The 23,622-nt window shown below is 43.6% G+C and overlaps 1 protein-coding gene across 1 annotated transcript in view; it reads left to right on the forward strand.

The window, feature by feature from the left end:
* The window catches only part of SCLT1 (sodium channel and clathrin linker 1), a 511,633-nt gene that overhangs the window by 312,245 nt on the left and 175,766 nt on the right, over window positions 1–23,622 (forward strand). Inside the window, exon 14 of the mRNA XM_086962162.1 lies at window positions 16,628–16,702. Coding sequence (XP_086818288.1) covers window positions 16,628–16,702 — 75 coding nt within the window. The remainder of the gene's footprint in view (window positions 1–16,627; window positions 16,703–23,622) is intronic.

A 23,622-nucleotide genomic window follows, 5' to 3' on the forward strand; every position in this document is an offset into this window, starting at 1 on the left:
AGTGTAGGGAGGTGCAGGGGTTCTGGGAGGAAGTTCTTACAGACGTGGACACCTATTTAGAAACAGAGGTCCACCGCTTTCCCGGATACACCCTCCTAGGTTTGCCTAACGCACTCACTTTGCCACTCAAGTCTTTGCGGGGGAAACAAATGGGGATAGCCCTAGGAGCAGCTGTACATCATATCTTATCCCTCTGGGGCACTAAAACCCGGCCCTCGCATACTGGGTGGCTGCACAAACTATGGTACACTATTGGCATGGAACGGTTTTGCGTCGGGGGAAGATGGCGGCCGGTCGATAAACCCGGTCGGGAGCTCCGTGCCTGGGCTCTGCAGAATGGTGTTGTAAACAGAGAGGAGCTGCTAATTTCAACAAATCCGATATTCTTGGGATTGTGGAGCGTACTGGGGGTAATATATCCGAAGAATTGTAAAAGTAGTACAACTGAGGCTTTATTCGTCCTCTGTCTCCTCGCTACTGAAGCCAACGCCAACACGCCGCTGAACGCGCTGTTGAACACCAGAGAGGGGAGCACGCCGCATTGTATTCAAAAACCTTGCGGGGGCATCCGTATCTCGCCGAAGAACTCACCAAAAGGCGGGGGGGCCACGGACTAGCGGGATGATAGTTTCCCCCGGCGTCCTGATTGAGGCTGCCGACGCTGCTACGGGAGTGCTGGGGGCAGGTCCTCGTTCTCCTCAGCAGGGCTCACTCATCCGGGAATCAGCAAGCAGAGCAAACGCCGGCTGGTGGGAGGCGGCGTTACAGGCTAGACAAAACTGCAGGAGAGCAGTAAGCCGGATTTCGGTGTTTCTTAGAGGTAAGGCGGGGGGAGCTGAAGTACGGGACAGACAGGTTCTGCATCCTAGGGATTCTAAAAACTCAAAGGTTTGCCCAGGAATTCTATCGGGCTCGGACTTGTTTCAGCTTCAGAACGGGGTGCAGAACGGGGTGCATTCAGCAGACTATATTAATAATCTAACATTTTTGAGCAAGTTAAACAATCTGGGTGACCTTAACCCGGCTGAATATTCGATAGAGACACTAATAGATGCACCAGAGAAGAAACTTTGCCCTCCTCTTTTTCTCTCGCCCTACCAATACATAAACTCTGTAGGTAGGCTCCTTGCAGCAAATGTGGAGGGGGAAAAGGGAACTATAGACAACATAATCCATCCAACATCTAACTCAATAGACCTACCCTCTGACAAAATTCGCGTTCAAGAACCAAGAAAAAGTGCGCTTAAAACAGATAATGGAATTACAGCAGACCCTGAACTAAGGGGAAGGTCTTCGTACTGTCTAAGGAGCAGGCAGTTCCTTAAGGCAAGTTTACCCCCTGCGGCTAAACAGCCCGTCATCCCTCAGATTACAAAAAGAGTCTCACAGAAAGCCCCGAAACTGCATGTAGGCAAACCTCTAACAAAAAAGGGGTTGGTAGAAACCAACCTGGAGGTAGGTGAAGGGGGTAAAATCGTTAAAATTAAAATCACTCCCTGGCTAAAGTCCTATTTTAAGGTGCAGGAACGGGCTCAGAATCTAAGTCGTGGAGAATTAGAGAAGGTGAGCGGCCACAATTTCAACATGGAAAGCTCTGTCCTGCCGGCTCTAACAGAAGTTCTGGATGTTTCAACTAATACCCCCATAGAGGTCCCCATAAGGGAGCTAACAGAACAGATGCAGGAAGGGTTGCAGACCCTGACCCCAATCCAGATCATACCCCAAAGCTTGCCTTTCACTCAAAACCCGAGTCAAGCTCAAGGTCCACCTCAGGGCCCCGCTAGAATTGAGTCAAACAGCCCCTCTAAAAATCCTTCTATTAATCCTACTGATCCGCAGGGTGACCCACGAAGTAGTACGGATGTTATATTGGAAAAAATGCTAGACGAGATGAGGTCTAGGTTTAAAATATCAGAAGACAACCAGAACAAATTCCACAAAAGATTTGAATCTTTGGACTCCAAATTAATAGCTTTAAATGATAGTCTCCTCAGTGGAAGCAGATGTGGAGGGCCTGACTAGGAGGGTAGAGCTAACCCAGAAGTATATTAGAACTTTAAAAGCAAAGGACAAGAGTATCAAGGAAAAATTAGAAGCTTTAGAAAACCAGTCCAGAAGGTGCAATCTCAGATTTCTAAATGTCCCAGAAGGGCGAGAAGGGTCGGACATAAAGAATTTCATAATAACACTTATAGAGGAACACTTCCCATGGAGTAAATCCTTTGGCCTGAAAGACGACATTCAGAGGGTGCATCGTGACCCTTTTGGGAAGTCTAAGGAGAGGAAAAATCCAAGAAAGATTCTAATAAATTTTAAAACCTATACTCTTAAAGAGAAAATTCTGAGTGAGGCTCTGAAAAGCGGGGCGTATAGTAACGATGACAGGTCCTTTAAAATCTGATCCGACATTGCGAAAGTCACACAAGACAGGCAATGAGAGTTGGGTCAAAAAATGCCCGAACTGAAAGCACTTGGGGCAACTGTCCAAATGAAGTTCCCGGCCTCTCTCAGGATCATGTGGAGGAATAAGATGTATAACATCAGGGATCCTCATAAAGTCGAAACACTCCTGGAACTGATGCGTGATCAAACCCAGATACACGCACATCCCTAGATACAGGAAGAAAATGTAATCATTAGTGACGAAACAGAGCAGCAGCACTCTCACAGAACTTATCTTATCAGGCACAGGGCTCGAAGAGGGCTAGAATTAAGGCCCAAAGTAAAGGGAGGCTTCCCGAGGTGTGAGGGTGCCCCCCGTGTCTTCTCTCTTCTTCTCCTCTTTTCATTTTGCACATTTTCACTAGGTTTAACGTACACACTAGAGGGAAGGGGGGTGCACACGGGAGATGGGAGCAAATTAGGAAAAAATACAAAAAAATGTCCTCAGCAAAACGTTGATCTCATAGGAAAGGAGATAAGCAGGGCCCGGCTTATTAATGACGAAAACCGACTTAAACCAGGAAGAGATGGGAAAAAATCTTAAATATATAAAAATAACTTCCTGGAATGTCAATGGGCTAAGAACTGAGAGCAGGCGATGGAAAATCTTTGAATACTTGAAATCTATCGATAGCGAGATTTTAATTCTACAGGAGACACACCTGTTAAAAAAAGAGTGGGAAGAGATAATGAAAACCCTCTATTGGGTTGACTCCTACATATGCACCAACCAAGAGTGTGTTATAAAAGGTGTGGCCATCCTCTTCAAAAAATCCCTAAAAGCAAGAATAATATCGTCTGAATTTGACCCAAAGGGGAGATGGGCGATAGCTAATGTCGGCATACTCGGCAATGCATTTACTGTGGTTGGTTACTACGGACCAAGCGTAGATGATCCTTTCCCACTCCAGTCTTTATACGCCCAATTGATTTCAGTAACATCTCCGGTGATTATGGGTGGAGACTTTAATATCACTCCAGATCCAAAAGTTGACCGGTACCCTAGAGGTAAACAGGCAAGTTTGACAAAAATGAGAGAGTGGTTGGGAGTGTATGAAAGGGACCTAAGCCTAATCGACATATGGAAAGGGAAGGGAAGTATGCAAAACAGATTCACCTTTAAAAATAAGAAACTTGGATTACAATCTAGGATTGACTATTTTCTAATAGATCAAGGGTTACTAGAGAACACTCAAAATGTAATCCATCTCCCGGCCCATCTCTCTGACCATTCTGCCATTCAAATTACGTTAAAAATAAAAGATGATATAACAGTGCCGAGATGGACGCTGGACCGTTCATCTCTTTTAGATCCCCTAATTATCGACCAACTTAAACAAGAGACAGAGTTATATTTTGAGGATAACAGCGAAAGTGCCCCACCTCAAATGGTATGGGAGACATATAAAGCAGTAATAAGGGGCAACATCTGTAGTATGACTACACATAAATCAAGGGAATTTAAAAGAGAGATCCAGAAAATAGAAGATAATATAAAAACTCTGGATCAGCAGATATCCTCAGATGTTTCATCCACGAGAGGTCAAGAACTGGAAAAGGAAAGGTCAAAACTAAAAGAAAGCTTAATAGCTATACTAGAGGGTAAAATCAGAGAGAGATGGGAGTGTAGCAATCTCGCCCACTACGAATACGGAGAGGGATGCGGGAAAATGCTTGCCTGGAAGATCAAAACTGATCAAGCGAGAAATAAAATCGGCAGTATAGATCCATCTGACATTTCCCAAAATGGAACTGAGGAGGCAGTAATAAAACAGGAATTATCTGCCTTTTTTTCAAACTTATATACAGAAGATTGTAACCCGAATGTCGAAGAAATAACACACGCACAAAATATACCTACCCTATCTCCTGAAGAGAAAGATATTTTAAATAGCGAAATAACTTATGAGGTAGATGGAGTTATAAAAAACTTAAAAAGAGGAAAGGCGGCAGGTCCTGACGCATTCCCGTATGATTTCTATATGAAATTAAAAGACACACTGGTTCCTCATTTAACACCCCTTTTCAATAAAATATTCAAGGATAATGGTAAAATTCCAGAGACTTGGAATGATGCAACCATTTCCATTCTCTTAAAACCGGGTAAAAATCCAATAAAATGCAAGTCCTATCGCCCAATATCCATTTTAAATTGTGACTATAGATCTTCACTCAAGTTATGGCCAAAAGATTGGGGAAAATTGCGGGGGCACTGATAAACTCTAACGAAAAGGGCTTCGTGGCAGGAAGACACCTTCAAGAGCTTACCCATGAGTTGATCGGTGCTATAGACATTGCCACTACTGAGAAACTTTCTCTATCGATAATTATAATTGACGCTGCCAAAGCGTTCGATAGAGTTAACTGGAGCTATTTAAGTGAGGTTTTAAAAAAATTCAATCTAGGGGAAAACATCTTAAAATGGTAGAAAACATCTATAACTGTCCCAAAGCAAAATTATTAATTAACGGCAACCTAACTGAAAACATTCAGATAGGCAGAGGAACTTGCCAGGGATGCCCCCTCTCCCCCCTGCTCTTTAATTTCTACATTGAGCCGGTGGCAGAATGCCTTAGGAACCTCCCCTCAATCTCCCCCTTTCAATATCAAGGGTGGCATAAGAAAGTAGCTCTTTATGCCGACGACCTCATGATTTTTACTTCGGATTTAAAGGAGGCTCTTAAGGCTACAGAAGAGACCCTGATTAGTTTCGGGAAACTATCTGGTTATCAGATAAACTCAACCAAAACTGAATCTATGAGTTGGAATGAGGAATTCACATCCCCCTTTTGCAAGGTAAAAATAAGATATCTGGGTATTGACCTCGTAAAGGACCTCGATAAAGTAACCCAAACTAATATCCATAGAATAGAAGTTGAAGTAAAAAGGTTGTTGAAAGTCTGGAGTGGGTTACCATTGACATTCCTTGGCAAATCGAATATTCTAAAAATGTCTACATTACCGAAATTCACTTTTATCTTTAGCTCTAACCCCTTGGAATTTAAAAGAGAATCTATAAAAAAGATTCAGGGAGATCTATCTAGTTTTATTTTGTCCTCTAAAAGACCAAGAATCCCTGGCATAAAATAAGGAGAAAAAAGAAGCAGGGAGGTCTGGCTAGCCCTGATCTCTTGGAATACTGTAGGGCCTTCCAATTCAAATCTTTTAGGACGTTGCTGGGCCCTTATGAGAACTACCCAATATTTTTACAGAAGCAAACAAATAACACTAGCCATTTTTTGTATAAATTCGGCCATCCGAAATAAAAAAAATAATTAAACTGAAGATCTTGAAGTCAGCCGCTAGGTTGTGGTACTGTGTTAGATCCACACTAGATATCCCCTTTTATAGCGATAAGGCACCGATCTGGGACTCCCAAACAACACCGGATTGCCTTAAGGACAGCTTAGCGACACCCTTAAAATCAGCAGGAATATTAGAGTGGGGGCAGCTCTTGTTTCAGAATGAACTTCTTGATTGGGAAATATTATCAGAACGTACGAATTCCACAATATCGAAATTCAAACACTATCAACTTCTGAGCTGGTCTAAGTCACTCAAAGAAACCAGAAAAGGCAACATCTCCCTAGAAGTAAGGATGCTGGACAAGAAACTGCTCTTGAAAGAAGTATCCTTCTGGTACTGGGCCCTAATTTCAGCAGGGGAGGAGGACTTCCGAATTCCAGAGAGTATCTGGGGGAAAGATCTGCCGACGCTGGATACGAATAATATCTGGCAAGTATCTATGAGCAAATGCTGGTCGATTGTAACTTCTGCTGCTCTCAAAAGAAATCAATTACGCACCATTCATAGAGCTTACTGGACTCCGAAAAGATTATCCAAACTGAACGGGTCCACAGTGAGGATCTGCCCAAAATGTGAATTACAGAAGGCCGACGACCTGCATATGTTCTGGCAGTGTCCCAGTCTCAATGATTGCTGGAAGGATGTAGGTAACACCTTAGAATGGGTAACGGGAAGACAACTAAATGTAAGTATAGATCTAGTTATTTTTGGGGTGATTGGTATAAATGCTTCCAGAATATTAACTAAAGCCCAGGAAAATGTAATCTTCATGTTGATCCTCCTGGCAAGGAGAGAGGTCTGTATAAAATGGATAAGCCCTATCCCTCCCAGACATATTGTGAATGGCTAGCCTCAGTTTTAAAGATACATAATATGGATAGGAAAAAAATATATATTTTCTAAGAAATTTAAATTCTGGGAGATATGGGAAGAGTTTCATAAGGTTTGATTTAGTTGGGCCCTGTTAACATCTTAGTATATACTTGCTTAACTCACTAAGTCCAATGATTACGTAAATGCAACAACAACGAACGAAGGTTTATATGAGTAGCCATAATGGTTAGGTCACCCCCCACGGAAAAACGAATCCTTCTTCTTGAAAGTATATGGAAGTAAGGGGTTCCTTTTCTCTGAAATGCCTGAAGGATGTGGCCCCAGATCCAAAACATTCAAAGAAAGGCTGGCTCAAGAGAAAGGACCCTGATAATCTCGTAACTTCAATCTGTTGCGTAATGAGGACAAAAAAAACCAAAAAACTATTGGCATGGAACGCTTGCAAGCCACCCTCACGGCCTCGACAGCATCCTTCCATGAGGTGTGGCGACCGATCCTCTCGCTGCTGATGCATGAATTTAATGAAGTGACTTGCCCCAAGCATCTGCGTTTGCTTAGGCTCACAGGCGCTCCGACTCCTGCGGAAGGGTCTCAAGATGTGTAACCCATTGTTCCTACAGGGCACCTAGCACACCAGTTCGGGGGTATACAGACGGGTGCGCTTCAGGGACAGCTGCGTTTATTGATGGCTATAGCACCCTTGACATTCATAGCGCTAAGGCAGATTCATCACCTCTTTACCGGGAGTTTGCTAGGGGGACGCCGACTGTACGTGCTTTTATTCATGATTGTCCCCACTGGGCTCTGTTAGTGGCATCGGTTGTCTCTCCTTGATTTAATGTACCTTTGTCTACTTAAAATCAATAAAATAAAGTTATTAAAAAAACAAAAAAGGTTTTCCCAACAGTTATAAAACCTGCTTCTCCCCAGAAAATAAATAGTGCCCTCTTCAAATTAATGGGACTTCTTATAGAATCCTTGCACAAATCAGATCCCCAAAATTTGTCATTGAAAGTAACTTCTTTTATGGCCACAACTTTAGGCTTTTTTTTAATGCTTTTCCACCAAAGTAAGGAATCTCTAACAACTCACCATTCTTTCCGTTATTATCTCGGAATACCTTCTCAATCAGACAGTCACATTCCAATCTATTTTCCAGACCCTTCTTTTAAAGCAAAAGAGGGTTTTCACTCCTTAGATGTTAAAAGGTATATAAACTGTTACTTAAGAAAGCCAAAACACTTGAGCTATTGTGAAAAGCTATGTGTAGTTCCTTCTGGCATGTAGGTTTTCATTTTCAGATTTAGTTTCCCCTTCAGATTCAATCTGCCCAAGGTATGCCCTATCTTTCTCACACATTTTTGGCAAAGTGTTAAGTAGTAGAGAGTAGCCCGATGATTTCCCACCCCCTCATTTTGATCAGATATCTTTCTCACATGTTTTTTCTTCTTCAGTATGGGGAGTTTGAGGTAATAATATATGGTTGTGTTGCTGGGCTAGGATGTTAGCCCTCAATAGACTACTTCTGATGGATACTTCTCTAGGATGTTAGCCCTGAATAGACTACTTCTGATGGATACTTCTAACTGCAGATTCCCCTCCTTAGAAAGCTTCCCAGATACCGGACTGGAATACAGAAACGTATCTTCAACAAGTGGTAATATGTGGTTCCATACTCCCCCTGCAGTGACAGAGTGATACATATAAGCCACCCCTGTGCCCTAGTCTTCCGACACAGATCAAAAGCTACTTTTCCAATTTCATTGTCTTCCAAAAACTTCTAAAAAATAAATCAGCATGCTTAGGGAATAATGACCCCACCCAAACTACAGGTTTCAAACCATCCTGCAACTGCTGAAAATAGATGTTGGTCACAGACCTGCACAAGGTATCTGGTGTTTCGGCTTGAGCCACGACTCAAGGTTGTCTGATAAATGTGCCCTCATGCACCTCAAAACGATCCGGGAGGTTAAGTTATACTTCACCAAACAGAAGTCATAGTCACAGTCTTTGTATACGTCCTGCTTCAAGTGGTGGGCGCATACTCTGTCCTGCTCCAAAGACTGTTCCTGTGAGCAGTCAATGTCCAGTTCAAAATCCTCTGGTAAGTCAAAATCAAAGTCCAAGAACATACATAAAAAAACAGAAGCTTGTCTTGATGCCACCCCCCAATTCTGAAATGAAAGAGTTTCCCAGGCTATAGCGGATTGAAACCTTCTAGGAGGCCATGCTGCATGTGTTTGTAATCCTTACAGTTCCCTCTAGCTTGCCCTCTGGACCCAAGAAACTGCAGAATACCCTAATCGGGTTACTGCTGGCAGATCTGTCCTCTGGCTGTCTGACCTGCTTCGGGCCCCGAATCAACACCAGTATAGGCTTCCACTCTGGTCCAATACCTGTGCCAGTCTCTTCCATGTCAGCACCATTGGTGCCAGGAGTGGATTTGGGGATTTGGTGCTGATATCAATGTCAGGCACCAAACTGACTTTGGGCTAATCTCGACCGATGTTGCACTACACTCACAGAAGTGCAACCAGTTTTCATACACCCTGACTCTGACCAGGTGCCTCTACTATGGCGTACACTTTAGCAAAGGCTCCATTATCATTTTGGATCTGAATCAGATCAAGGGACAGTCCTGGATGTAGATCATTTCAAAGACTCCTCAGTCCTAATTTTCTGCTCTTGCCTCCTTGCCCTTATATAATAATAATAATAATTCTTTATTCGGTTAATCACGAAGAAAACCATGAAAGAAACAATCAGCATAAAAAGACAATACATACATAAGTTAAAAAAGCCATATCATGGGTGCATTTATGCAATAAGGAAAAGGAAGGGAGCAAAGTGTCATTTGTTTAAAAAAGAGAGAGAGTTTTTGCTTCAGAGGATCATCATCAGATTGTTAAATCATTATATATATATATTTTTTTTTTTACCTTTTCCCTAGTGCTGTGTGCTAGAGATTTTTTCTGTGATTCAGAATACATTTAAAAAAGTTCAAGACCAGGTAACAGACTTCTTCAGACTCTAGGGTTTGCAGTCTTAGGAAGGCCGGCCGACATTGTCTGAGGCCCCATCGCCTGCATAGCGGAAGTATCCAATGTTTTCTGTGGGGATGATAAAATTTACAGAAGAGGATGACGTGGATATTGGATTGAGTTGATTTCGCGTCGCAGGGGCACGGGGGCAGGTTTGGGTCCCAGGCCTTATTTAGGGGAAAAGCAACCAGTCTAAAGAAGAGGTTCAGTCTGAGCCTGGTGAGCAGCATCCTCTCATATGCTTTAATATCAAGAGTAAGATACGGTTGGATGCCAAACGTTTGTTGGACTGTGTTCGCGTGAACCACTGAAGGTTTTGCTGACTCATTTGACAGCCTTAGTGTTTCCAGGTGCCGTAATGCAAGTTCCTTGAGTTCCTTTTTTGGGAGAGCAACTAATGATTGTGGATGTCCTTGCCCTTAAGAAAGCTGGAAATACATTATTTAGGATGGAGAGTCCCATTGGTTCTACTCTGTACTGTTTCCATTGATAAAGCTGTGTGTTAAAGGAGGTTGTCAAGGAATTTAGGTTTCAGTATCTCTCATCTGGGACAGAGTACTTTAAATGTTCCTTTGCTTTCCTACTTTACGTACCCTAGAAGCTTCAATAATGTCTTGAAATAGATATACACCAAACTGGTTCATTTCTTTCTGCACTATTGATTCCGATCTGGAGCTTGCTCTCTGAGAGAAAGATTATGTGAAAATTCTTCATGCAGAAAAAAATGAAGTGCATTGCTGTGTCCTCACCGCAAAGCATTCTGTCTTCAAGCCCTGTAGAGACTGTGAGGGCCAGATGTCTATCACCAACCTATCTACTCCATTTGTCTTTGATGTTTGATGACACCAAATCATATGAGTCCTTCCCCAGCATGCACCCCAAGTAATCAAGAAGCGGGAGACCAAGCTATTTATGACTCCGAACCATGACAAAAAGAGGCTCACTTTGCCCACTGGCCCACACGAGGGCACCTTGCTTCCACTACCCCCGTAAAAAAGAGGAAACGTAAGTAGCGCAAGAAGCATTCAAAAGGTAAGTCTCCTTGGCTCTCTTAGACTTCCAAAGGATCTTATCCTTGGGGCCAAATTAAGTAGCAGTGAAGCTATCGGGCCTGCCATATGACCCCCCCCCCCCCCCCCCCCCCACGGCACCCCGTGACGGCTCTCCAGCCACCAGGCCTCTACCACCGCCGCTGGTACTGTTACACACAGCAGCGTTTCTGCATGCTATGTAGAAATTATTTGCTTTCCCACTGCCTGCTGGGGCGTGCCTTTGACCAATGGGGCTGTATGGCTTGTCTATATTTATGCCTACTGCTCAGGAGCTGGTTGGGGCCGCACCTCTGTCTCCCATCGTCAGCCAGGTACCCCTCCAGGCACCAGTGTAGAGATAATTTGCACCACCTCTACCAAAGATGCTGTGACTGGTTCCACCTCCAAGGCCACCGACACTGCCTCCTCCACCACCTGCACACGACTTGACTCCACCTGTGCTGATTCAGGATACCCATGTAGTAAAACCTTTACCCCAGCCCAGTTCAAGAAAATAGGCCCAAAGATTATTGGAGGAAGAGGCATACGGCCACCAGGGCATTTCCGATGGGCAAACGATCCATGAGACATCAAGACTAATATTATAACAGAGGTCCTTCTACCTTTGACACAAACCTTGAAGCCTTAGTTCTCTTTTTATGATGCCCTATTGAAACCAGTCCTGGTGGCGTGGAAGAAGCCCGCTTCAGCACGGCAGTGAGCAGGTTAGTGGCAAGGGTCAATCATCCATCACCAGGCGATCCACCCTTCTTGCCTGCTCACCCATCCCGGAGAGTCTGGTTAATCAGGCTTCTTGTTTTTTGGTGGCAAGCGTCGGGGACTTAGCCTGGAACACTGGACTTGTTGGGGCAAGAAAGTTTTCTTAGCTGGAAGTATGGCATTAAAATGTAAATACCACCTGCCTCCGATCAAGCTATGCTCATGCCCTATGGGACATGGCCCAACTAGTCCTCCCCATAGGTCCCTGATGATATTGAAAGTTAACAAAGACAGGTAGAATGCTTTATACCACACCATTATGTCTGGCCTTGACACTACTGACTAAGTAGCCCATGGTAGGGGGTTCCCAGTAGTGTTCGGCAATCATGCTTGCATGACTTTGCACAACTTGGTTCTCCACGGATGTGCAAGCCACACTCATGGACCTACATTTTTTCTAATGGAGACCCCATTAGATCATAAACTGAACTAAGTTCTGAAGCAATTTAAGTTTAGCAAGTCTATTACCAGATCCTTAGGCCTCCAACACCCTCAGCTTCAGTGCAATTATTGGCACTTTCATTGCTTTTGAATCTTCTCTGGAGGGTTCAGCTTTCGCCAGCACCTCTTCACCCAGACCCAAGCACATCAGCCCCCAAACCCTCTAATTAGACAACAGAGAGGCAGAGACAAAAGAATACACTGCAAATCCTTCCATCTAGGTTCCTCCTTCTCCTCCTCTTCCTCCTTCTCCTCCTCTTCCTCCCGGTACCAAATGGTAGCAGACATAGTTTGGTTCTGCTAACACACCAGGAGTCTGTGAAAAGCTATGTGTCATCCTTTCTACCAGCTGTAAGGCAGTTACTCTGGACCAGAGCGTCCTACAGAAGTGGCTATACCCTACCCTTCATTCTGGCTTCTTCCCTTCTCCCAATCCGAAGACCATCTTTCCATCTTGCAGCAAGAAATTAAAGTTCTCCTCCTGAAAGGAGCGGTTGAGTTAATGCCAGAGCAGGAGATTGGGTAGGAATGTTTTTCACAGTACCGCCTTGTTCCCGAGAAGCATGGCAATCTGTGTCCGATCCTACACCTAGTTCAAACCCTGATCCTAACTCTGGTCCTGTTGGTGCGTTATGTAGTGTGTTCCACCCTTACCAGTTTGCAGTATTTCCATCTGCACCTCGAGTCTTCACCAAGGTGGTGGCAATGATCGTGGCTCACTTAAGATGGCTAGGTATTCTAATTTTGATACCTGTACAAATTGCTGCTCAGGGCGAGTCGCCAGAGTTGGGGGTCGCTCCATATGCAGTCAAAGCCATAACTGCTTGCTGTTGGATCTGGCTTTTTCAATAAACAAATCCAAATCTGACCTGTCGCTCTCCCAGCGTCTCCTTTTCCTAGGACTGGTTCTGAAAACTACTCTTTTCTGTGCCTTTCCTCCCCTTCAGAGGATACACAACATGTGGAAGAGGATCCCATCCTTCTTACAAGACGCAGGCTTTCCAATACTGAGATTATTGTGCCTGCCATATTTGCCAGCTTCTAGTATCCCTCTGGTCACACATACAAGTTGGGACTCTTCAGTGATGGCTTCACAGGCTATGGTTTCAAAACAGGGAAAATCTGTCAACACCATTGTGGTCTCGCAGGTCGCTGTGGTGGATGTGGGGAAATGAGGTCAACCTTCTCCAAGGGAGACCCCCATCAACCGTGTTCGTAGTAGTAACAGATATCCCCACTCTAATGTGGTGGCTCATGTGGAGATCACTGTTCTCTGGTCTCTGGAGAAGCAGGTACTTCAACCTGCTAGAGCTGCTGGTGATTAGGCTGACACTCAAGGCCTCCTTCCCTCCATCTAAGGTTGGTATGTCTGTCCAGTTCTTGATGGACATTACAATTTCAATGTGGTATGTGATCAAACACGGAGGGGAGAAGGGTCTCAACTCCTATTTCTAGAGGCCTTGAGGCTTTGGTCTTGGGCACACCATCACTGGATTTGGTTAACAGCCAGTCATCTGGCTGGGTCTCCGAATGTCAGAGATGACAGCTTAAGCCGGTGTTATCTTGCTGGTCATAGGTTGCATCTTCTGCCGGAGGTAATCCTGGACATCCGGCAGAAGTGGGGCAATCTTCTGATGATCGTGTTCGCCTTCTCAGGAAATGCTCAGAGCCAGCCGTTCTGTGCCTTTCAGTGTCTGTTGAGGAGAGCTATAGGGGACACTTTTCCAATTGAGATGGATCGTTTAGCTGCACCATGTTTTCCCCCCTCATACCCTTGGCTACTCATGCCTGATCTTGGAGTATATTCCATTCTAATTGCCCTGGATTGGCAGAGGAGAGTGTGCAGAACTTCTGTGCTTTTCACTTAAACCCCCCCACACACTCAGATTGCCATCCAGGGTTAACTTTGTCTCTCAGTCACAAGTGATGGTCTCACCCCAATCTCTGAGGCCTCCGCCTTAATGCCTGAAGATTGACACGGACAGATAATTAAGCTCCTTTCATCTGCCACCCATGGTGGTGGATGTCATTCTGTATGCTTATTGCACCTCCACAAAATGTGTGTTTTCTGGGAGGTAGAACAATTTTGTTTCATGGTGCACAGACAACAATGTGAACCCTTTACATGTCTGACTATCAGAGGTCCTCAAATTTGCATTCTCTCTAACTCAGAGGAGGTGTGCAGTGGCCACTGTAAAAGGGTATTTGGCTGTGTTGGTGTTCCTCTGTCTCCCAGACCACCCTTCCCTCATCGGGTCCCCTACTGAATGAGGTTCCTTAAGGGGTGGACTGATCTGTACCATCCAACTCCTTTTGTTAAGCCCTGTAGTGTAGTTCCTATATTCCAAAAAGGCTCTGCACATTGGAATAACATAAACGGCAGTTTAGACGTAGGACTGAGGTCGACTAGGTCTCTACTGAATATGTTAGACTTAATTAGGTATGCCAGCTAGCTCAGAGGTCACTAGAAACTTTCTCGAATGAACAGGGAGAAGTTAACTTCCCTGATTAGACAAGAAGGGATTAGTTTCTGACAACTGCATAAACATGACAACTTTGCTCCCTCCAGAATAAGGAGTATATCTCCAGAGTTGTGTGAAAACAATAGATAGCTATTTCACTCAGTCAATCGTGCATACTTAGTTTCACCAGAGTGCAGAGAAATAGAGAGACGGGCGTTTTCAAGAAAAGGTGTTATTTATTGAGAAGTCTTCTTTCTCATGCAAGAGAAGTGAATTGCCACAATTGCAATACTTGTCATAAAGTAAAGTGCGTACAGTAAAAGGAGTATTATAAAATAATACTGTAAAAGCATTGATATGGTTTCTGAGCTATATGATACTTAAGACAGATAAAATATATACAATTGCATACAATGGTAAAAGTTGACTAAACTTACTCAACTGGTGCTTCTAAATTACGCCTACCCCAATGTACCTAACCTAAGCCTAGTACGTGGGGAGGAGTAAGGGAGTTGCAGTTTAAGTTAAGTTAGTTTTGTCAAGAATCTAAATCAAGAATTCTCTAAGGGTCTAATCAGCTCCGTACCTTGGTTTTAGAATGAAGGAGGTCTTGTATCTTGATCCCAGGACTCGATCTCCCAGTAACCCGCAAGGTTGACTGGAAACACTGGAGCTGGATTTTCTCGGCAGGAGAAAAGACAGCGTCTTTCTCAGTGCCTCAAATGGGAGGGACGGCTTCCTTCAGCACTCGCATCAGCTGGGCTTCGGGTAAGTAGATAGCCGCTCTGCTGCAAACCACCGTGTTTTGCTTAAGGCAAATGCTGATATATTTATACCTGGAAGGTGCTGTGTTTGACATAAGGTTGGACATAAGACGTCAATAAGAGATGTCACTAAGAACTGGCAGTTCTTTCAGGACACGCAGGAGTTCTAGGACAAATCAAAACAAAAGCAGGGGGAATTCCCTGGTTGCTGTAGGTTTGGTTTGTTTAAAGAACGCGTTGTACTTTCTAGGAGTCTAAGGAAGTAGCCTTGCCGTATTTGGACTGTATTGGCTATTACTAAATATGGATATGATTCTTATGCCTTTATAAGGATATGATTTGTTATAACCACATAAGGGCATAAATCCGGAATATTTAATTAGGCTCCTAGATACGTTCACAACAGCCCCAGTGGGACCTAAATCTTGTTTTAACATTTTTGATGGAGATTCATTTAAACTCTTTCACAGTTTCACTTTGCACTTGTTAACCATAAAGACAGTGTTTTTGCTTGCCTTTACTTCGGCAATGCAGGTCAGTAGGCTGCAGACCCTGAATGCCCGCCTGCCGTTTGCAACATATTTTCCTGACTGACCGGTGTTGGGAATCAGGATTCCTTTCTTCCCAAAAGTGGTTACTTCCTTCCACCTAGGTCAGCCCTTTACCATCTCATACTTTTATACACTGCCCCATCTCTCAAAGGAGGAGGAACAGCTGCATCTCCTGGCTCTTTGGCGTACAGTCATGTATTTTATCTTGACCATAATAGAAACATCAGATTGGATGACCAACTCTTTGTCAGTCACTGTGGCAGTAGAAGAGGTAAGGCAGTACAGAAACAGTCATTATCCCTCAGGATTACCCTTTGTATCAAAAGGTGCTATGCACTTGCCAAAAAGGAGACACCTGAAGGAATCAGAACTCACCCCACCAGGGCCAATTACTTGTCTTCGGCACTCGTGAGAGGCACTTCTGTTGCAGAAATCTGCTAGGTGTGGACATGGGCATCCTTACACATTTTCACTAAACATTTCTTCTTGAATTCAGTGGTGTTAACGAATTGGAAAATGTCCATATTCATGCCACTATTCACCCTTTAACCATTCATCAGTCCTTCTCTGGGAAATGCACTACTTGAGAACCTATTCAACAGGTGATGTTTTTCTGTCTGCTCACCTTAAGGGCTTGGAAAAAAAGGGATAGAAACTAATGTTGTTGCACCGGGGTGGTCACTCTGTGGCTTCAGTGATGTCATCTTTTGGTGTTGATGCGAAGGTAGCACTCCTCAAACATCATCGACCTTTGAAACAATCTGGATCCAGTCTGTCACTTGGAGTTATTCAACAGCTAAAGAAGCTGCAGGTAGACTGAATATCCACCAGAAAGAATGTTACCAAAGGCAAGTAATTTTTTCTTTAACATAATTTCAAGGGGACTTATCCTGATATTTGTTTACCTCCACGAACTATGGTGTATAGCAATTTAGGCAGAATGGTTTGCATTTATAAACCCTCTGAATTTTCTAGGAATGTGGAGACATGCAAAGCCAAATGGAACGTGCCATACGAGATAAGCGAGCCGCTGAAGAAGAGCTTGAAAAGGTAAGCATGCCAGTTATCTCTGTAGTTACTGTTTAATATGACCATTTTAAGGCACTAACACTCATTTGGTTGTGGAAATGATATGCTACTACAATAGGACTTATAGTAATATCTTTAGGAAATCTAATGACATCTGTTGTTTTCCAACTATACTAGCCATTACCTGTAAGGTGCCATTTTCTCCCAAAAATGATTGAGGCTTTTTAGGAATTAATGAAAAAAGATAAACTGCATGACAATGGAAGTTGGTTTTTAACTTCCTCCAGATATTACATAGCTGCTCATGGGTCATACCACTGATGGGTTATTACATTGTCACATTTTCTAATCATGCCTGCCCCACTATATGCAAAGGCTTGGAGAAACCATGTATTTTTGTATGTATATGAGATATAATAATGAAGTTTTTTTTTTTTTTTTTTGTATTTGCATTGTGATGCAAAGTATTGGTATATAATTTTAGTCTTCTGCTCTGGTGTTGTGGGAAACACTATCAAGGTGTATTTCAAATGCACTCTGTTATGTCAGCAGCTTTTCAAGCTTTGCATATGTTGTATTCCAATGAAGAGAAAGGCAACCGTCATCTGTCCGGAGTGGTAAGGGCAGAATTGTCTAGCTACATTTTCAGAAAGAAAAGATGTTATTTTAATTTGAATGTGACACAAACACTTTATTGCTTACTGAGGCTAGATATACTCAATGAGCCATCCTGAACTGGATTTCCTTCTACCTCCCTGACAGAATAAACTTCTTACTCCCCCGTACCACCTCCACCCACAGAAGTAACAGGTTACCGTAACCCTAGTCCTCCCTCACCTAGACTATGTAAACAGACTGTAGCTAAGGGCCCAGTCTTTCTGCTCTGCAACCTCCATGGAACAAAGGACGCATTAGCAAGACAACTAACACATCTCACACGCCACTCCATCCCACCAAGCATGTAACTGCCTACTCATGGCCCAGGCTATTCTGCTTCAAGGCATCCTTTATTGAGCACATGGCTATGTTTATCAAACTTCAGATACTTGAGAAATAAAAATCTTCACTTTTGACGGACACTCCTCCCCACCACACCACCAAATAAAAGGCCTTTATTGGTGGAATCTCATTTTCCATAAAGGTAGTAGAATTATGGAATTCACTCCTGTTAGGGACATAAACTAGTAACCCCATCTGAAATTCAGGATAGCAATAAAGACTTGGCTTCTTTCATATAGATGATTTAGGAATGTTGTAACGACCGGATTCTCGAACCAGATGGGATCAGCTCCTTAGAGCACCTCCAACCCAGTCGGAACGTAATCACCTCCCTCCTTAGAACGTATTTACAATAGGTATATATATATATATATATATATATATATATGTGTACATCTCGTACCTAAGGATGGGGAAAATAGCAATACACATGCATAGGTTTTCTACAATATCCCATTCATACCAGCTAGTCTCACGGCCACTTAGGCCCAGACTAATCTACCCTGGGGCAGTTCTGATTATGTACCATTACACACTGATCACCATCAGTGCTCACTCGACACGCAATCCGGCGTGTCTTACACACTGAGCTGCAGCCCCAGTGCTCTGTTATGTTATACCGGGGTTTTATATAGCGTACGGCTACTCGGAAGAGTGTCCCGACGCTTTGAATTGCACACCAATCTCATAACATAACAGGAAAAACAAATAAAAGGCAGAGAGATGGAAACCAGACAAGGCCAGAAAAAGGCCAATTCGGTCCACAATCCGGCGGACCTAGACACTGGTATCTCTCCCAGTGTTTTCTCACTCACAGCCTGATCCGCAATCCGGCGGATCTATACACCAGTCTCTCACCTGGTGCTCTCATTAACGCCGCTTACCAACGACGGTCACTCTCCTATGAATACCTTTGGAAGGAATCTCTCATTGGCTACTCGGGGTGATACTACATTAACAGGAATTAGCACAACTTGCCAAATTGAATCATGTACCTTCTACTCTCAGCATCAAATGGTCCCTCTCTCCCTCATTATTCAGTCACCTCTTACCTGACCGGGATTTACATCCGTTCATAAAAACGATGTCTGACTAGAAGACCAGGTTACCCTGATTGAACAAGAATACAAGGCACATGTTGGTTCCCTAAGAACTGGGGTATTTTATTACAATGATTATAAACACAGTACTATACTATAACATATATCCTGCAAAGAAAAGTGAAAGGTTAGAATGTGTACATTATACTAAATAGGGCAGAGATCACCTTGTGAGCACGAAGTCGGGGTTCAACAGTCATCTAGGTTCCCTTCTCGTATAGGCCTTGGCTCGTCTCGGAATCACACCTCAGCAGTCACGAGTACACGTCTGCACCGCTATGCTCTGTCTCCTCTGCTTCCCTCCAAGTCACTGGAACCTTCCTCCTTATTAGCTGCTGTCTCTCTCTGTCTCCAATCGCTCTGCGCTACTTCTCCCTCTTCTTCAATCTTTCTCAGAGAGTATCAGCTTCATGATCTTTCTCGGACTTCAAAATGGCGACTGTCTGCCTGGAAATAATTAATGGCATTGATGCTAACGGCTAGCTGCCGCCTACAGACTGACTGACTCACTGCCTAACACTCTCGCTAATATGGAAGCTTGTCCTTTCATGGAAAGTTACGGCCAGTAACCTGCCGCCCACCAAATTCTTGTACCTCCCCGTACCAAGGACACGTTCCCAGCTGGCCAGCCTGATGTTGTGTCTTCGGAGTGGAGAAAAATACAGTCTTTCGATAAGGGCCAGCCTGAGCCGGTTCTCTCCAAGCGAACAACACTTCGAAACTAAAACATTACACTTGGCCTAGAAGCATCTCAAGCTGCCGGGGCAGAAAGCAAGATGGAGTCTCTCCCGTTTGAGGCCTACAAGGCCCGAAATAAGCATAACTCCATAGAAGGTATACTAACACTCTTGCAAAAGGACGGATTATCACTAATACTAATGAATTTATCCCCTAGCTTAAGTTTATAAACCCTGATCTAAGGAAAAGGGTACGAAAGTGCATTACTGTGCCTTATGAATAGGCCCTGTTTATAGTTCTAATCCCTGCACTAGAAGGGTAATAGGCTGGAGTCACCTTCAATCATTCTCCCTCAAAAGAGGGCCGAAAAAGTCGGTCAGAACACTTCACCCTTGACTCCAGTCTATTAATCATTCTCTATATGGAACTAACATCTGTGGAAGAATAATAGGAAACAAAACTAACTGATCTATTCCTCTTGCCAAATCTACAGTATTGGAGTAGAGAAGGAATGCATTGAATAAAGCAGCAAATAGCTACTAAGATACTAATAGAAATCATAATACCCCCTAATATCTGTCGTAGGGAATGTAAGTCAGGTAACCAATTGAAGAGCCAGTCAAACCAACCCTGATCAATATGTTTTCTAACCTCTGCAGTCAAATCATGGAGTTTGTCAATATGGGCCTGGATTGATTTAGTATGGTCTGACAAATTGAAACAGCAAAGACCTTCAAAGTCAGAACAGTTGTGTCCGTGCTTTAACAAAAGATAGTCGATGGCTGCACGGTTTTGCAGAATTGCTCTGCGTTCACCCTGGGCATCTAATAGCATATCCGATAAAATGGTAGAAGTTTGGTTAATCGATTTTACCATCCAACAGGCCATTTTCCCGATGGATTTGGCGTTGTAAACAGCCAATGCTGGGACGCCAATGATTGAAATAGCTAAACTAAGGTATTCAGATTTGGAATAGAGATGTAGGGAAGAATCACAGTCCTCATGTAGCATCATAGCATCACGAACTACACGGGAATAGGTATTGGGATGTGAAGAAAACATTAACAAACTCAATCTAGTGATGGCACACGGGCCTCCGGAAATATTTGCAGGAATATAGGGCCATGAGGTGTTGCCACAGGAAAAGAGCCAACCAGAAGGTAACAACATTGTACGGTAATGGCTAGGAGCAACTACTATACTTTTACAGGTCATGTTACTTTTAACAGAAACACATGATTTTGGGGGTCTTCGTGAACACAGCAATCGTTCATGAGCCGAAAAAGAGGTGGCAGCTCTAAGTTTTAACTTTACACATTCAGTAATTGCGTTAGGATCACAAGTCAAGAAAAAGCACAAGTCACCCTGCGTGATATTATACGTAGTAATCTGAGAATGAATTGGGGGAATAGAATCCGACAGAATAGTACATAAGGGACAAAATTCATGGGCCGCGAAATCGCCCAGAATAACATTGGGTCGGGCATTTGATATATTGTAAATTTGCTTCGGAGTTTCCATGGAGGCGGGGACAGCAACCAAACAGGTCGCTAAAATGTCAGTTACTGAGCGCATCGGTGTCAGGCAAAAATGCGGAGAATTAGTAACTCGTTTAGCCAGAGTTGTCCAAAAGTTTGATGATGAATCCCACGCAGTGAAGGAACGCGGTACTCGGGTTCTCGAATCAACCAAAGTCTGTGGGTTCCCTCCTCTCCCGACGTAGCAGACCAAAAGTAGTCCAACGCCGGCACATCCTGCAGCAGCAGTCCAGAGAATGATCTGAAAGAACATCAAATACAGGCATTATTCATTCTCGTAGGTAACATTTGTCAGCTGGGACAGCTTCCCAGCTATCTTTCCATGGTGTTGTCATGACCGGTTGCAATAATTTCAGCTTGTTCAGGGGGATTTTTAGGCGATTGCACCCATATTCTCGCTCCAGGATTGTCGGAGGAACCAAAACCTTTTTGGCCTTGCATAGTTAGTAAAATTGGGGCAGTGCCTTTCTGAATCTCACCACTGAAAACAGGCATGATTAGCAATTGAGCAACTCGGTCAGTCTTTTGAATCGATAAATAAGCCTCACTGCTGTTCAGCAGGAGGACCTTAATCTCTCCCTGATAATCACTGTCAATCACTCCTCCAAGTACTTGAACACCTTTTAAGGCAAGGCCCGATCTAGGGGCAATCAGTCCAAAACTTCCAGACGGTATACAGACACCGACGCCTGTCTCAACAATGATTCGATCCCTACTCTTAGGTACAGTGTCATTCATGGCATGCAGGTCCAAGCCTGCGGAACCTGGGGTTGCTCTGCATGGAGCCAAGGCTCCGGGGGAAATTTCCCAGTACATTACAGTATTGCCAATGGTGTTGGGTTTCGCATCAACATTTGGGGGAAACAAACGCATCAAGGGAGATTCAGCATTTAATAAGGGACGATTATTCAGAATTAACAATGCTTGAAATAAGTAATCCCTCCAATTTTTGTACTTATTGTCAGTTAACTTTCGCAACTGTTCTTTAAGTAAGCCATTCATTCTTTCAATAAGGCCTGATGCCTGTGGATAATAAGAAATGTGAAACACCCATTCTATATTGTTTTCCGCACAAAATTCCTGTACCAATCTTCCACGAAAGTGGGATGCATTGTCAGATTGAATTTGAAATGGAATGCCATAATATAATATGATTAATTCCAATGTTTTAATGGTATTTACTTGGGTAGCTTGTTTGCAGGGAAAGGCCACCAAAAGGCCACTGTAAGTGTCGACAATTGTACAAACATATTGACAATTCTTGCTCATAGGGAGCGGGCCAATATAATCAATCTGCCAAATTTGAGCGGGCAATTTTCCTCGATGTAAATGACCTTTAACAATTTGTGGTACTTTTCGTTGTCTGGAATGTTGACAGATGGGACAATGCAGAATAGTATCTTTAATATAATTTAAAGGAATATAAATTCCTCGATCGGCGGCCCACCTGCTAGTGGCTCTCTCTCCAAAATGTCCTGCTTTCTGGTGGGGCCATTTCGCCAATCCCGCCAAATCAGAATCTTGCATGTCCACCACTGCCTCAGCAATTTTAGATTTCTCATCTGCAATGTTATGAAAGAATTTGTCAAGGGAGTCTATCGGGGTATGAGCATCCACATGAAAGATTGTCACAGTACTCTGTGGGAGCATTTCCCAAATTTCTTGCCATAATTCATTTCCCCATAATTCTTTTGAATTCAATTCCCAATTATGAGAATGCCAAGTTGGTAACCATACCGCCAGTCCATTAGCTGTGGACCAGGAATCAGTGAAAATATGACATGTGCCAGGTAATTCCTGTTTCAAAACTTGGTAAACTGCATATAATTCAGCAAATTGACTGCTCTTTCCTTCACTAGTCGTACTCAGCAATTTTTGTGTGATAGGATTATAGGACACTGCCTTCCAATGCCGTTTCTCTCCAATGAACCTCGCTGAACCATCCGTAAACCCCACATGTTTTCTGTCCTCCGCGGACAAATCATCAAATGGCTTACCCCACTTGACAGGAGATTCCTGTACTACAGGTACGGAGCAATCACTCCCAGTTTCATTCGATGGCGCCTGCGCCACTTGCTCATGTAATGCTGCCACACCTTTCGGACCCACACGGGCCCTGTCCTGAATGTACCATTTCCACTTAATCACACTCGCCTCTAGAGCATGTCCAATTCGATGAGTTTTCGGCGAACTCAAAACCCATTGCATGATAGGAATTTCAGGTCTCAAAATCACATCATGACCTAAAGTCAATTGCTCGGTATCCACCAGAGCCCAATAACACGCAAGTAACTGTTTCTTAAAAGGTGTATAACGCTCACCAGCCTCAGGTAACTTTTTAGTCCAAAAACCTAACGGCACTTTTTGTCTGCCTTGCTTTTGCCACAGACTCCAATTTGCATACAGACCTTGTACGGACACATTTAAATCCACATCACCCTCGCCCACAGGCCACAGATCCAAGGCGTACTGAATCGCTTCTTTTGCCAAATTAAATGCATTCTGTTGTGGTTCACCCCATTCAAACGCATTCTTTTTGCGAGTGACTCGATATAAAGGAGCCAATATCTGACTCAAATGGGGAATATGTTGACGCCAAAAACCAAACAAGCCAATGAAGCTCTGG

The sequence above is a fragment of the Lissotriton vulgaris genome, chromosome 3_1 (genome assembly GCF_964263255.1).
Source record: "Lissotriton vulgaris chromosome 3_1, aLisVul1.2, whole genome shotgun sequence".
NCBI classification, from domain to species: domain Eukaryota; kingdom Metazoa; phylum Chordata; class Amphibia; order Caudata; family Salamandridae; genus Lissotriton; species Lissotriton vulgaris.